This window comes from Balaenoptera ricei, chromosome 20 (genome assembly GCF_028023285.1).
Source record: "Balaenoptera ricei isolate mBalRic1 chromosome 20, mBalRic1.hap2, whole genome shotgun sequence".
NCBI classification, from domain to species: Eukaryota; Metazoa; Chordata; class Mammalia; order Artiodactyla; family Balaenopteridae; genus Balaenoptera; species Balaenoptera ricei.
Window position 1 is genome coordinate 27351653 of NC_082658.1, and position 16497 is coordinate 27368149.

The 16497-nt window shown below is 37.9% G+C and overlaps 1 protein-coding gene across 1 annotated transcript in view; it reads right to left on the reverse strand.

Annotated features, from left to right (window-relative positions):
• The window catches only part of CA10 (carbonic anhydrase 10), a 604800-nt gene that overhangs the window by 100843 nt on the left and 487460 nt on the right, over window positions 1–16497 (reverse strand). Inside the window, exon 4 of the mRNA XM_059907353.1 lies at window positions 3798–3983. Within this exon, the coding sequence (XP_059763336.1) occupies window positions 3798–3983 (186 nt within the window). The remainder of the gene's footprint in view (window positions 1–3797; window positions 3984–16497) is intronic.

Consider the following 16497-nt stretch of genomic DNA (forward strand, 5'->3'; position numbering starts at 1 on the left):
GTTGGGTGGAGTTTGGGCATTATAAGGTACAGTAAAGCCCATAGCTCACTTGCTTCTTAGGATGAGTCACTTTTATGAAGTCCTCAAATTCCATTCCATGATAATAATTCCAGTGATGAGAATTCATTGTTTTCAGAGGCAGACTCATTCCATAGATAGATAGCTCTCATTGTTAGAACATATATTTAGCTGACTGCCATCTCTCTGGAATTTTGGACAATTGACCCTATGTTTTCCCCTCATCCCACATAGAAGATGTTAAACTCTTCTTGCTCACTAAAGCCTTTTATTTATTTTTATTAATTAATTAATGAATTAATTTTTATTATTTTTTAAACATCTTTATTGGAGTATAATTGCTTTACAATGTTGTGTTAGTTTCTGCTGTATAACAAAGTGAATCAGTTATATGTATACATATATCCCCATATCCTCTCCCTCCCACCCTCCCTATCCCACTCCTCTGGGTGGTCACAGACCACCACAGAGCTGATCTCGCAGGGCTAAATGCAAGCATACCTTGTTTTGTTGCACTTTCTTGTACTGTGCAGATACTGTGTTCTTTACAAATTAAAGGTTTGCAGCCACCCTGCATTGAGCAAGTCTATTAGTGCCATTTTTCCAATAGCATTTACTCGCTTGTGTCTCTGTGTCATATTTTGGTAATTCTCGCAATATTTCAAACTTTTTCATTATTATTATATTTGTTAAGGTGATCTGTGATCAGTTCTTTGATGTTACTACTGTGACTCACTGAAGACTCAGATGATGGTTAGCATTTTTTAGCAATAAAGTATTTTTAAATTAAGGTATGCACAATGTTTTTTTAGGCATAGTGCTATTGCACACTTACTGTAGTATAGTGTAAACATAACTTTTATATGCACTGGGAAATAAAATTCACGTGACTTGCTTTATTGTGATCTTCGCTTTATTGCAGTGGTCTGGAACCTGCAATATCTTTGAGGTATCTCAAAAATCAATGCCTATCCAACTCTTTCCACATGACATGTTTTGGTGCTTTCAACATTCTGGTTTTTTGCACCTAAACCCACACCAGTTTTTAGACCACTCATACTCAGGGGCTCAGAAAGAAATGTGATATATCTGATGTGGTGTACTCAGGGCAAAGTGTAACTATTTGTGCTGAAGCTGAATGTCAATCTTGCCTTGGAGCAGGGGATGTGTGTGTGGCTGCTCTGCTTGGGAAGCTGTTCTCCAAACACCATTAGTCTAGATAGCACCCCAGCTTTGCCATGTCCAGGGGGCAATTACTTCGGGTACGCCTTTTAAAATTTTTGTGCAGGATGGCTTTGTTGATTAAGTCCTCCTTCTCTAGAAAACTGAGATAATTCAGGCAGAACCTGAGCTGAAATTGACACAGTGGTAACTAACCAAATTCTCTCGCAAAAATTTTTACAAATGCACATTCCTGGACCCCTTCTCTGGAGACTAATTCAGCTTCTTCCGGAGAAGGATTCAAATGTAAATATTTTGGCAATTTTCCTCAGTTAATTCTAATTCGCAACTCTGTTTAAATGCTTTTTTCATTGAGAACACTTAATAATGTACTACTGATGGAGTGCTTCACAAACCTAATATTCATACTCTCCTGGGAGCTTTAAAAATGCAGGTTCTTTGGAGCAGCTGATACTTGTGGTCCGGAGTAGGTCTAGGAAAATTAATACATCAAGATCAAATTGTTATATGTTTCCCTTAAGGGTTTTGGAAGCCCTCATTTACTCCAAAATTGTAGTTTATATACAAGTTACAAAGCACCCTTATTACATATTGAAGAAACAAGCAACTTTAAGAAATTCTACAATGTAAAGATTTTAGCCTGGTAACCATCTATATTTTTTCACTCATTCATTTAATAAATTCATTCACAAATTCATTTTTATTCTGAGACAATATTGTGATAGGCACTGGAATTTAAATTTCAGTAGGGGAGGAAAACAAAGAAATAACAGCAAATAAATGTCAGTCAACAAAGAAAATGAATACAAATCTTAAAATAACGTATTTAAAAAGGAAGAGTTTATCTAATTTTAAATAGTCTCTAATTCAGACTGGCAGTCCCCAGTCATTCTCAGTTCATGAGTTTTTGCCCTGCTTTCATCATATTCCCTGCTATATGTTAGTTCAGGATCTCTAACTCTTCAGAATTTCCCATTACATTCTCATGTCCCTTTGGCAGACATCCCTAATCATTCCTAGCTTTTTTTTCCCCGACAGATTCAGGAAGGAGACTCATATTCCTGCTCAACCCGGTCCTCTATGCAGCCATTATTAATAGACCACAGATGAAATCCACTTGCAGCTTCCCCCATGCACAGTGCCTTGACACACCTTGGTGACTTTGCTGTTCCTTGTTTCCTGCTTTATCTTTGTTGTCTATCAACTATTGAGTACTTCTAGTGATCCTTACATCTTTAATCCCACTTAATTTTCAAAACAACCTGGAGAGGTATATAAACTCAGCCTTAGAAGGATCAAGTAACCATCTCAAGGTCACACAATTACTGTGTATCACAGCAGGGGGTACAAACTCAGATTCTTTGATGCCAAAGCTGATGCTCTTAAACTTGTTCTGCATTGCTTCTCTTCTCAGCCCAGTTCAAAGGGCACCTCCTCTGTGAAACTTCTCCTGCACACTTCAAGGAAAATTTGTCACTTCTTCCTTAGAGATGGCCAAGGTCTTTGTACTTCTCCATTACAGCATGGCATTATACTTTAATGATTTGAATATAGTATTCTTTGAGCTCCTCTGTGGTAGGAACTATATCTTTACATATATATATCTCCGTACCCCTGGTAACTAGCACAGTGCCTAGGTAGGTTCTCAGTTGATGCATTTTGAATGATCATTAAAATCTGGCCACTGGACTCATTCAGCTGTGGATCTCTTTCTCAGTGTGTGGCCTTATTATATTAAAAACAATGCCAGGTTTAATCATGATCTTGATTAAAAATATTAAAAAGACCAAGCCAATAGTGAGATGCATACTTCTGTTATTTGAAAGCCTTCTTGACATCAGTTATTGAGGACTCTTAAACAGAAACCTAGCTACAAGATATTTAGCATATAAGGACACCTGACCTCTAGTTGATAACCACCCTCATGTGTAAGGGAGGTAAAAGAGGTCTAATTAACTACACCCTGCTTATCAAGTGTCATATGTCATAGCACACATGATATTTGTTTAAATTGTAGCTCTTGTCCTATAACTGAAGGTGTGGTTTGGCTCACTGATGTGGCCTGAATTCTGTCTGGGTTGATGGTAGACACAGTGATACTCACCATTAATGGTGGCACATTCTGCAGAAACTCAGACTATGTAGTTCCCTGACATTTATTTCGCTATACGTAGTAGTTTTGTGCAAATAAGACCCATTCTGCCAGAAAGGAGAATTATGGAATCTATGCAAACATATGTGACATATAGGGGGCTGATTGCACAGATAGGTGTAAATGAAGATGTACATGTAAGGTGAGGGTTTAGGGTTGAAGTAATGATCTGGCGATATCTTAGGGCATTAGTCACAAGAGAGCTGCACCAATGTCTCAGGAGGAAATATCAAGTTTCACTGTGGTCTTCCCTGGAAAACACTGGAAGCTCATTATAAACTTCTATGTCAACTTGCAAAAGACAGATGGAGAAAGGAGGCACAGACCTTCTTATTTCATAGATACAAGAGCAGTCTTTCCATCTGTCATCACACCTTGGATATAAATAAGCACCAAAATCTTATTAATTGGCACTTACCCATAGTACTTCAATAACCTCACATACCTCCCCAGAGAAGGCTTGTCCGTTGAGGAGGTGCTCTGACCCTTGGCTATCTTCACTCCCAAAGTGTAGCCGGACCTCCTCCAGCCGGTGACTGTATGTCATGGGCCCTCCTGATACGTTGACCAAGTGCTCCTTGTCCAGGCGCAGGGACACATGTCTTCCAGTGTTGTACATGGTCCCACTGACCTGCAAGGCAATGAGCAACAGGTCAAACAAGGCTCTCCTCCTTCCATTTCTCACAATTTCTCACTCAACCCAGCATGGTGCTTAGAGCAATGCCTTTTGCTTCCTTTTGATAGGAAGACACTAGGCTAATTCCACATGTGGAGTAGGGAGTGACAGCCTCCCCAGAGAGCATTTCTGCCCTACCTGGCATCTATGGTACTTTCTGTGAGTCATAAGCCACATTATCATTTAGGAATCTGAGGTAGGAACTCAAAGGAAACCTCATCAACTGTGACTAATATTTTGCACGTTGCACTTATAAAGAATTAACTTGTCTTCTTACCATAAATATTTGGAATGTAAAGATGCTGTAAAAGTTAAAATCTCAGGTGTGAGAAATTGGAGAAAGCAGTTAGTAAGGATGAGATGCTACAAAGGCCAAAAGAGAGACAAGTAAGCTAAAATGAGTGAATAAGAGCAAACCTTAGGGGGAGACTGAGGCTTATGTTTGTAGTCTCAAGCATTCAGTCTGGTGTGTCTTGGTTTAGGTCCTTCTCTCACCCCTGCAACTAGACACTGCAAAGAGTCAGAGCTCTGATACTTTCTTGCAGTTTGTGGCCTCAATGTTAAGCTAAAGAGATTCATATAAGCTTTCCATTTTACAGACTTCCTATTCCATCTTGCTTCAGCCCCTGCAAGCTGAACCTTACTGCTTGGGGTTTCTTTCCCTTCTTTTCTCTTGAACTTGATGCTCAACTTCATTTTGTTGACTATGACCTTAGCACCTCTCAACACTTGATTCTAGAACACTGATTCCTACCTGTGAGTCTACTGCCTTAGTCTTCTGGGTTGACTTAGCTCTAGGGGCAGATTGAAAACTTAAGGGAGACTTTGAGTGGGTCTGGATGGAATGCTTCTGGGCTATGGATTGCTGAGCTACTTGGATTTTCTACCTGCTTACTCTGACTCCTTTGGGCCTAGCCCTAGGGATTCTTTAAGCTAACGGTCCCCAAAATTTTGGCACCAGGGACCGGTTTCGTGGAAGACAATTTTTCCCACGGACTGGGAGGGTGGAGGTTTCAGGATGATTCAAGTGCATTACATTTATCGTGCAGTTTATTTTTATTATTATTACATTGTAATATATAATGAAATAATTATACAACTCACCATAATGCAGAATCAGTGGGAGTCCTGAGCTTGTTTTCACTTGCCACTCACAGATAGGATTTTGATATGAGTCTGCAAGCAATTGTCTCTGTGCAGTCAAACCTCTCTACTAATGATAATCTCTATTTGCAACCACTCCCCAGAGCTAGCATCACTGTCTCAGTTCCACCTCAGATCATCAGGCGTTAGATTCTCATAAGGAGTGCACAACAAATATCCTTCACATGTGCAGTTCACAGTAGGGTTTGCACTCCTATGAGAATCTAATGCAGTGCTGATCTGACAGGAGGCAGAACTCAGGCGGTAATGTGAGTGATGGGGAGCAGCTGTAAATACAGATGAAGCTTTGTTTGCTCGCCTGCTGCTCCCCTCCTGCTCTGCAGCCTGGTTCCTAACAGGACACAGACCGGTACAGCTCCATGGCCCGGGGGTTGGAGACCCTTGCTTTAAGGGATTCATGTAACTTCTGACAACTTCATTAGATATGGTTTTCATATATTTGCTCTATAACATTAACCTTACCTGCCCCTCCACCTTTCTGGCACTAGACTTGTGAATGATCAGTTAGTTTAGTTCTGTAGATTTCTCACTGTGGCAGAGACAGCAGTGTTTACCAAAATACTCCACTGACTCACTATAGCACCATCTTGCTATAAGATGGAGCCCATGTGCTGATGTTGGCCATGGTCTGTGAGGGGACATGACAAATGTCGTTTACAGGCTGAAACAGTGAAAAGCTTAAGTAAGATTCTCCAGTCTCTTTCTTCCCCTGCTTCATCAATCAAGGGGCAATATGGGAATTTGTAAATGTGATACAGCTACAAGATGGAGCCTGTGTCAGCCTGAGTCGCTGGCAGATTATGTGCAGGTTGCAAAAATGGCTAGAATTCTTCCACTCCTTGTAACTACACTACTTACAATGTGACCTTGTAGCCGGTCCCATCAAGATAGGGCCGTCTGTTTCTCCACCTCTTGAATCTGGACTGGCCTTGTCACTTGCTTTGGCCAATAGCATGTAGTGGATACAACATGCTTATTCTGAGAGTTGGCGTCTAGAGGCCTTGCACGTGTCCTTACTCCTTTTTGGAAACTCGAAACCACCATGCAAACAAGCCTGGGCTAGCCTGCTGGAGGATGACCCAGAGTGAGGAGAACCATCCCAGGAGAAGCCATCCTAGGCTGGCCATTCCATGACTGATCCACCAGTTGACTGTCTTAGTCTGGCCTGCACCAGAAGGATTTCCCACAGACCATAGCTTCCCATATACTGCGGAGCTAAAAATTTGGTTGTTTTCAGTCCCTAAGCTTTGAGATAGTTTGTTATAGAGCAAAAGCTAACTGATATACTCTAAGTCAATCATCTTCTCTGTCATGTGACTCTGGAACTATCAACAGAAACTCTGGACAGTCTTTGTTGAGTAGCTGAACTAGAAAGTCACTTGGGGCTCAGACAGTCAGTCTGCTAATCAGCTGGAAAGTCATACCAGAACGAGAGAAGAAAGCAGCAGATATGCCAAGAGTGACAGAGGAAACCATGCAGAGAGAGAATTGGAGAGAATATCTACTTCACCTTCAGAAACCCTTTGCACCTCTTTGTTCCACTTCCTTCGTGAGGCCTGGGCTGTGCTTTCTCTGATACTTTACATCTTACAAAGGGATTTATTTTTTCTTAAGTTATCTATTTCTTGCAACCAAATGATCCCTATCAAAGACTCTATGCCTGTTCTCCAGTCTCAAATAAATGTATATTTAGTCAGTATGATATAATGAGAGCTTGTCTTCTTTTCTTGTCCCAATTTATGACTTTCTTTGCAGTAAAATGGTAGAGATAGATTTGTGTTTGACACTGCATTCATCTTTAAGCAAAATTTATTATTTCTACTTATTAAGATAATATACAGGTATTATACATGGGCAGGAAGACCCAGAACAGCTCAATGAAATAAAAATCAGCCACAATTCTACAGTAAACCAATAATCACCACTAATATTTTGGTATATAACTCTTCACACTCATAACCGTATATATCTATATTTTAATGAGATCATTTTATATGTGTGATAATAAATGCTTTTCACATACAAGGGTATATGATTTTATATATATATAAATATATTATATATAAAAATTTAATATATCTATATAAATTTATATATTTAATATATTATATGCAACATATGTATAATATATTTAATATATTTGTTACATATTTGTACATTAATATATAAATATATATAGTAAAGATATATTATTTTTAGTCACATGAATATTTCTAGGTTATTAACTGTTCTTTTGCAATATCACTTTGAAATAGTTTCATAATATTCCACTGTAAACATATATGACTTATTATTGAATCTTTACAGCCCTTTCACTTTTTCACTATTGTTAAAAAATATTGCAATGAGATATAGAGAACAAACTAGTGGTTACCAGTGGGGAGAAGGAAGGAGGGAGGAGCAATTTAGGAGTAGTAGAAAAAAAGGGTTAACATGGGATTATATGAAATCATCTTTGTGAAACTTTTGAAAATTGTAAAGCACTACACAATTTAAAGAATCTTTCACTCAATAAAAAAAAAATACTGCAATGAACATCCTTATGGATAAACCTTTTTACTAGTGCAGACATTTCATTAGGCAAACTCTGGGTCAGATGGTGTACACATTATTACAGTGCTTATTATCTATTGTCAAATCCATTTGCTGTGGAGCGTAGATCCCACAGAGCAGGGCTGGATCTCAAATTCTCTTCAAATTGCATTAATTCAACAAGCAACATCCATGGACCCCTATAGTATGCAAGGCTGCATAACAGGAGCTGCTTCAAATTCTTATAGGATATGTGCTCTGTTCCAATGAGCAAGTATATCAGGCTTCCCCGCACTTATAAAATCCTCTCAATGTGTCTGTCTAATGTTCCTAAGAAAATTTTTGCCCATTGAAGCAAGGCAGGGACCATGTCCTATGCTCATCTGCATTTTCCCAGTAATTAACACAATGGCACACAGTAGAGAGAAGAATAAAGGACTCTTGAGTCAAAAGATTCCCAATCTGCCTCTTGGTGACCTTGAGAAGTTCAGTTAATTACTTGAAGCCTCAGTTTTCTTAACTGTAAAATAGAGATAAGACAATTTCCCCTATGAAAATGAGGGATAAAAAACTATAAGGTTTATAGAGAATGAATACGAGAATGATAGAAATAAATCCCTCCTTATCAGTAATTACTTATTGATTCCACTTACATGAAGTCCTAGAGTAGTCAAAATCATAAAGATAGAAAGTAGAATGGTAGTTGCCAGGGGTGGGGTGCAGAGAGGAATGGGAGTTATTGTTTAATGGGCATAGAGTTACAGTTTTGCAGGATGAAAAAAAGTTCTGGAGATGGACGGTGGTTGTACTTAATACTGCTGAAATGTATAAGTAAAAATGGTTAAGATGTGTATTTTACACACATAAAAATTGGAAAAAAAATCCCTCATGAGTTTGTTGTGAGAATTAATACATTTAATGGTCAAACATTTTCATTCTTTTCCTTCATTTACTTTTGACAATGGGTGCCTAGCTGACCTTGTGGGACCTGTGTTGATCTTACCCACTTCCCATAGCCCAGTGGAATATAGTGTTGCTTTCTAAAAGTCACAATGAAGAACTTTTACAGACTTCTGCATTGTGATGATTCACTTATCTCTCATTTTGGATTTTAAAGCTCCAGTTGTGGGAAGCATCCAAGATCATTTTGAAGGCCATGAAGCAAACATGAAACCAGGGTAATCAGGAATAAACCAGTGTGCCTTCTAGTTCTTCCACTCCATACTTCCATACTCCTTCTACTTCTATGGCTCTATCTTCATTCATTCATCTGACTGTGTGCTAGGAGCTGAGGATAGTGTGGTGAGTAAAACCAGGCATGGTCCCTGCCCTCATGGAGCTTACAATCTCCATTATGTAGAAAACAGAGTGGGAGAAGGAAGTTATGGGGAATCCATCTGAAATTCTACCATTTGCGTATGTGTTCTCACAATTAGAGGCAACACACCTATTCCCCCACCCTTCCTCCAGACATTGAAATAACATTAATTTATATTAATCAAAAAAAGCTGTGTAACAAGGGTATGGTTTGTTGCACTTTAATTTAAAAAAAAGGCTTGACAATATTATGTATGATATCTAACAGTACATCTGCACTGAAGTAATTAACACTGCAGCAGTGTCATTTTACCTGTAATGCTAATTATAGTGATTCCAATGAACTACTTTGGTGCACAGCATGTTGGAAAAAGTTGTATTATGTAGACCAGGAAACAGAACTGAATGGAGACGTTGAAGCTGCAGGGGATATCCAGGTTGCCTCTGGCTGCCTCACAGTTCTCCTTTTTGTTTTATTTTAATTCACTACAAAATGAGATGAGAGATACGATGCCCATGTAAGTGAGAAAAGTAAGAGTGGTTTGTGAATGCTCAGTGACTTGTCTAGAATCATACAGCTAGCAAACCCAGGTCTCCTGATTCCAAGTCTAATGATCTTTATTTTTTTTTTCCCACGGAAAACAATTTTGTTCATTGGTTTTTATTTATTTATTATTTTTTTAACATCTTTATTGGAGTATAATTGTTTTACAATGGTGTGTTAGTTTCTGTTTCATAACAAAGTGAATCAGCTATACATATACATATATCCCCATATCTCCTCCCTCTTGCGTCTCCCTCCCACCCTCCCTATCCCACCCCTCTGGGTGGTCACAAAGCACCACCGAGCTGATCTCCCTGTGCGATGTAGCTGTTTCCCACTAGCTATGTATTTTACATTTGGTAGGATATATAAGTCCATGCCACTCTCTCACTTCGTCCCAGCTTACACTTCCCCCTCCCCGTGTCCTCAAGTCCATGCTCTACATCTGCATCTTTATTCCTGTCCTGCACCCCTAGGTTCTTTATAAACATTTTTTTTTTTTTTTTTAGATTCCATATATATTGTTAGCAGATGGTATTTGTTTTTCTCTTTCAGACTTATTTCACTCTGTATGACAGATTCTAGGTCCATCCACCTCACTACAAATAACTCAATTTCATTTCATTTTAATAATATTCCATTATTATTATAATGGAGTAATATTCCATTGTGTATATGTGTCACATCTTCTTTATCCATTCATCTGTCGATGGACACTTAGGTTGTTTCCATGTCTTGGCTATTGTAAATAGAGCTGCAAAGAATATTGTGGTACATGACTCTTTTTGAATTATGGTTTTCTCAGGGTATATGCCCAGTAGTGGGATTGCTGGGTCATATGGTAGTTTTATTTTTAGTTTTTTAAGGAACCTCCATACTGTTCTCCATAGTGGCTCATCAATTTACATTCCCACTAACAGTGCAAGAAGCTTCCCTTTTCTCCACACCTTCTGAAGCAATTATTGTTTGTAGATTTTCTGATGATGGCCATTCTGACAAGTGAGAGGTGATACCTCATTGTAGTTTTGATTTGCATTTCTCAAATGATTAGTGATGTTGAGCATTCTTTCACGTGTTTGTTGGAAATCTGTATATCTTCTTTAAAGAAATGTCTGTCTAGGTCTGCTGCCCATTGTTGGATTGGGTTGTTTGTTTTTTTGATATTGAGTTGTATAAACTGCTTGTAAATTTTGGAGATTAATCCTTTGTCTGTTGCTTCGTTTGCAAATACTTTCTCCCATTCTGAGGGTTGTCTTTCCATCTTGTTTATGGTTTCCTTTGTTGTGCAAAAGCTTTTAATTTTCATTAGGTCCCATTTGTTTATTTTTGTTTTTATTTCCATTTCTCTAGGAGGTGGGTCAAAAAGGATCTTGCTGTGATTTATGTCATAGAGTGTTCTGCCTATGTTTTCCTTTAAGAGTTTTATAGTGTCTGGCTGGCCTTACATTCAGGTCTTTAATCCATTTTCAGTTTATTTTTGTGTATGGTGTTAGGGAGTATTCTAATTTCATTCTTTTACATGTAGCTGTCCAGTTTTCCTAGCACCACTTATTGAAGAGGCTGTCTTTTCTCCAATGTATATGCTTGCCTCCTTTATCAAAGATAAGGTGACCATATGTGCGTGGGTTTATCTCTGGGCTTTCTATCCTGTTCCATTGATCTATATTTTTTTATTTGTGCCAGTACCATACTGTCTTGATTACTGTAGCTTTGTAATATAGTCTGAAGTCAGGGAGCCTGATTCCCTCAGCTCTGTTTTTCTTTCTCAAGATTGCTTTGGCTATTCGGGGTCTTTTGTGTTTCCATACAAATTGTGAGATTTTTGTTCTAGTTCTGTGAAAAATGCCAGTGGTAGTTAGATAGGGATTGCATTGAATCTGTAAATATCTTTGGGTAATAGAGTCATTTTCACAATGTTGATTCTTCCAGTCCAAGAATACAGTATATCTCTCCATCTGTTTGTATCATCTTTAATTTCTTTCATCAGTGTCTTATAGTTTTCTGCATACAGGTCTTTTGTCTCCTTAGGTAGGTTTATTCCTAGGTATTTTATTATTTCTGTTGCAGTGGTAAATGGGAGTGTTTCCTTAATTTCTCCTTCAGATTTTTCATCATTAGCGTATACGAATGCAACAGATTTCTGTGCACTAATTTTGTATCTTGCTACTTTACCAAATTCATTGATTAGCTCTAGTAGTTTTCTGGTAGTATCTTTAGGATTCTCTGTGTGGAGTATCATGTCATCTGCAAACAGTGACAGTTTTAATTCTTCTTCTCCGATTTAAGTTGTTTTATTTCTAATTCTTCTCTGCTTGCTGTGACTAAAACTTCCAAAACTATGTTGAATAATAGTGGTGAGAGTGGGCAACCTTGTCTTGTTCCTGATCTTAGTGGAAATGGTTTCAGTTTTTCACCATTGAGGACGATGTTGGCTGTGGGTTTGTCATATATGGCCTTTATTATGTTGAGGAAAGTTCCCTCTATGCCTACTTTCTGGAGGGTTTTTATCATAAATCGGTGTTGAATTTTGTCAAAAGCTTTTTCTGCATCTATTGACATGATCATATGGTTTTTATCCTTCATTTTGTTAATATGGTTTGTCACGTTGATTGATTTGCATACATTGAAGTATTCTTGCATTCCTGGCATAAACCCTACTTGATCATGGAGTATGATCCTTTTAATGTGCTGTTGGATTCTGTTTGCTAGTATTTTGTTGAGGATTTTTGCATCTATGTTCATCAGTAATATTGGCCTGTAGTTTTCTTTCTTTGTGACATCTTTGTCTGCTTTTGGTATCAGGGTGATGGTGGCCTCGTAGAATGAGTTTTGGAGTGTTCCTCCCTCTGCTATATTTTGGAAGAGTTTGAAAAGGATAGGTGTTAGCTCTTCTCTAAATGTTTGATAGAATTCGCCTGTGAAGCCATCTGGTCCTGGGCTTTTGTTTGTTGGAAGATTTTTAATCACAGTTGCAATTTCAGTACTTGTGATTGGTCTCTTTATATTTTCTATTTCTTCCTGGTTCAGTCTCAGAAGGCTGTGCTTTTCTAAGAAGTTGTCCATTGTATTGGCATATAGCTGCTTGCAGTAATCTCTCATCATCCTTTCTATTTCTGCAGTGTCAGTTGTTCCTTCTCCTTTTTCATTTCTAATTCTATTGATTTGCATCTTCTCCATTTTTTTCTTGATGAGTCTGGCTAATGGTTTATCAGTTTTGTTTATCTTTTCAAAGAACCTGTTTTTAGTTTTATTGATATTTGTTATTGTTTTCTTCATTTCTTTTTCATTTATTTTTGATCTGATCTTTATGATTTCTTTCCTTCTGCTAACTTTGGGTTTTTTTTTGTTCTTCTTTCTCTAATTGCTTTAGGTGTAAGGTTAGGTGTTTTATTTTAGATGTTTCTTGTTTCTTGAGGAAGGATTGTATTGCTATAAACTGCCCTCTTGGAACTGCTATTGCTGCATCTCATAAGTTTTGGGTCGTGTTTTCACTGTCATTTGTTTCTAGGTATTTTCTGATTTCCTGTTTGATTTCTTCACTGATCTCTTGGTTATTAAGTAGTATATTTTTTATGCTCCATGTACTTGGATTTTTTACAGATTTTTTTCCTGTAATTAATATCTAGTCTCATAACGTTGTGGTCAGAAAAGATACTTGATACGATTTCAATTTTCTTAATTTTACCAAGACTTGATTTGTGACCCAAGATATGATCTGTCCTGCAGGATGTTCCATGAGCACCTGAGAAGAAAGTGTATTCTGTTGTTTTTGGATGGAATGTCCTATAAATATCAATTAAGTCCATCTTGTTTAATGTATCATTTAAAGCTTGTGTTTCCTTATTTATTTTTATTTTGGATGATCTGTCCACTGGTGAACGTGGGGTGTTAATGTCCTCTACTATGATTTTGTTACTGTCAATTTCCCCTTTTATGGTTGTTAACATTTGCCTTATGTATTGAGGTGCTCCTATGTTGGGTGCATAAATGTTTACAATTGTTATATGTTCTTCTTGGATTGATCCCTTGATCATTATGTACTATCCTTCTTTGTCTCTTGTAATAGTCTTTATTTTAATGTCTATTTTGTCTGATATGAGAATTGCTACTCCAGCTTTCTTTTGATTTCCATTTGCATGGAATATCTTTTTCCATCCCCTCATTTTCAGTCTGTATGTGTCCCTAGGTCTGAAGTGGGTCTCTTGTAGACAGCATATATATGGGTCTTGTTTTTGTATCCATTCAGCCAGTCTATGTCTTTTGGTTGGAGCATTTAATCCATTTACATTTAAGGTAATTATCAATATATGTGTTCCTCTTACCATTTTCTTGTTTTGGGTTTGTTACTGTAGGTCTTTTCCTTGTCTTGTGTGTCCTGCCTAGAGAAGTTCCTTTAGCATTTGTTGTAAAGCTGGTTTGGTGATGCTGAATTCTCCTAGCTTTTGTTTGTCTGTAAAGGTTTTAACTTCTCCCTCGAATCTGAATGAGATCCTTGCTGGTTAAAATAATCTTGGTTGTAGGTTTTTCCCTTTCATCACTTTAAATATGCCCTGCCACTCCCTTCTGACTAGTCTAACTTTCTTGATGTGAGCAAATGCAAGTATCTTAGCTCATTTCAGATGGAAAATATGTTGGGGATTTTCATTTCTTCTCCAGGCTGTAGGTACAGGGCTTAGACAGTTCCAGAGGCAGCAGGATTCTTTTTCAGGAAAATAGAAAACTGGAAAGGACACTAGGCTGCTGAAGTTCATCCCAGGAGGAGGCCTGGAGAAACCCAAAAGTCAGGAAGTCCCTTGGCTGCCTCATCTGCAGACATTTACACTGGTTTGAGACTGGGTGGAGCTTAATGCATTGAGGGAAGTGGTAACAGATGCTCCAGACAGAAATGCCTGTCAAGATTGTGTGTCAATCAGTATCATCTTGATTACTTGAAACAGTCTAAAAGTAATGTGTTCTTTTGCAAAGCAAAAATTTACCCCCAGTTAATTCATTTTGTAAAATTGGTTGTTCTTATATAGCAGATACAGTGCTTTGTGGCAGCTCATGATTAGCCAGGGCCACTTATTAAGGGACTCATCTCCTCTTTCAGTCTGCTGACACTGCAGCATTAGAGGGAAATAAATTCAGCCAGTGTGCTTTTAAGGAGAATTTTCATTCTTTGAAAATAAGCAACAATCCTGTTTATAACAGTTGGCATCTTGGTTTGAATCCTTAAATGGTGTCAGATATGGTGCTAAATACTGAACATGAACTTAATTAATCTTTACAATTTCTCTGTCACTAAACCTAGTGTGGTACTTAGCCCTGTGCTGTTTGCTTTTTCTTGGATGGGGAGATATGGGGCCAACCCTGCATGGAGTGGAGGCCTCCCACAAGCATACCTGTTCTCCTTGGTCTCTGTGGCTCTTTTGCGTCTTGAGGCAAACATCCCATGAACGAGGGAGCCAGGGCTTGATCCCACATGTCTCTGACTCTAAAGTCTGTACTTTTAACCACTGGGAATTATTAGATTGCACAACCGATTACCTAAAAATGCTTTCTTCAAATATGGGTTGATAGCCTAGTAACCCCCGGTGTGTTTGGAATTACTTATATTAGTCAGGGTTCTCCAGAGAAACAGAATTAATACAATGAGTATATATATGTAGAAAGAGATTTATTTAAGGAATTGGCTCATGTGATTATGGAGGTTGCAAGTCCAAAATCTGTAGGGAGTGCTGGCAAGCTGGAGATCCAGGAAAGAGTTGATACTGTAGTTCAGGTCCTAAGGCCAAATATTGCAGAATTACTTCTTGCTCTGGGGAGGCCATTCTTTTTGTTCTATTCAGACTTTCAACTGACTGAATGAGGCCAACCCATATTATGAAGGGAACTTTGCTTTATTCAAAGCCCACTGACTTAAATGTTTATCTCATACAAAACTACCCTCACAGAAACATCCAAAATAATTTTTGGTCAAATATCCAGGCACCATGGCCCAGACAAGTTAACACATAAAATTAACAATCAAATTTACCTTCAAATCCCATTTGCTTTCTTTACTACATCTTGTTCAAACAGCTCTTAACCAGTTGTGTTGACACCACACTAACAGGTTGGTATATGTAGTTATATAGTATATAGATATATTTTTTTCTATATTATATAATTTAAAAAGTCAGTTATACTAAAATTGTTCTCCAAATATCAATCATATGGAAGGAGAGCCAGTTTGTAATAATGTGTGTCTGATACAAGATAAATACAAGGAGAAACATGCCAAGATACATATTAATCAAACTATCGAAAATTAAACACACACAAAAAATATTAAAAGCAACAAGGGAAAAACAATAAATAACACACAGAAGAATCCCCATAAGGTTAACAGCTAATCTTTCAGCAGAAACTCTGCAAGCCAGAAGGGAGTGGCAGGATATATTTGAAGTGATGAAGGAGAAAAACCTCCAACCAAGATTACTCTACCCAGCAAGGATCTCCTTCAGATTTGATGGAGAAATTAAAACCTTTACAGACAAGCAAAAGCTAAGAGAATTCAGCATCACCAATCCAGCTTTACAACAAATGCTAAAGGAACGTCTCTAGGCAGGACACACAAGAGAAGGAAATGACCCACAGTAAAAAACCAAAAACAATTAAGAAAATGGTAATAGGAACATACATATCGATAATTACCTTAAATGTAATGGATTAAATGCTCCAACCAAAAGACATAGACTGGCTGAGTGGATATAAAAACAAGACCCATATATATGCTGTCTACAAGAGACCCACTTCAGACCTAGGGGCACACACAGACTGAAAGTGAGGGGATGGAAAAAGATATTCCATGCACATGGAAATCAAGAGAAAGCTGGAGTAGCAATTCTCATATCAGACAAAATAGACTTTAAAACAAGGATTTTTACAAGA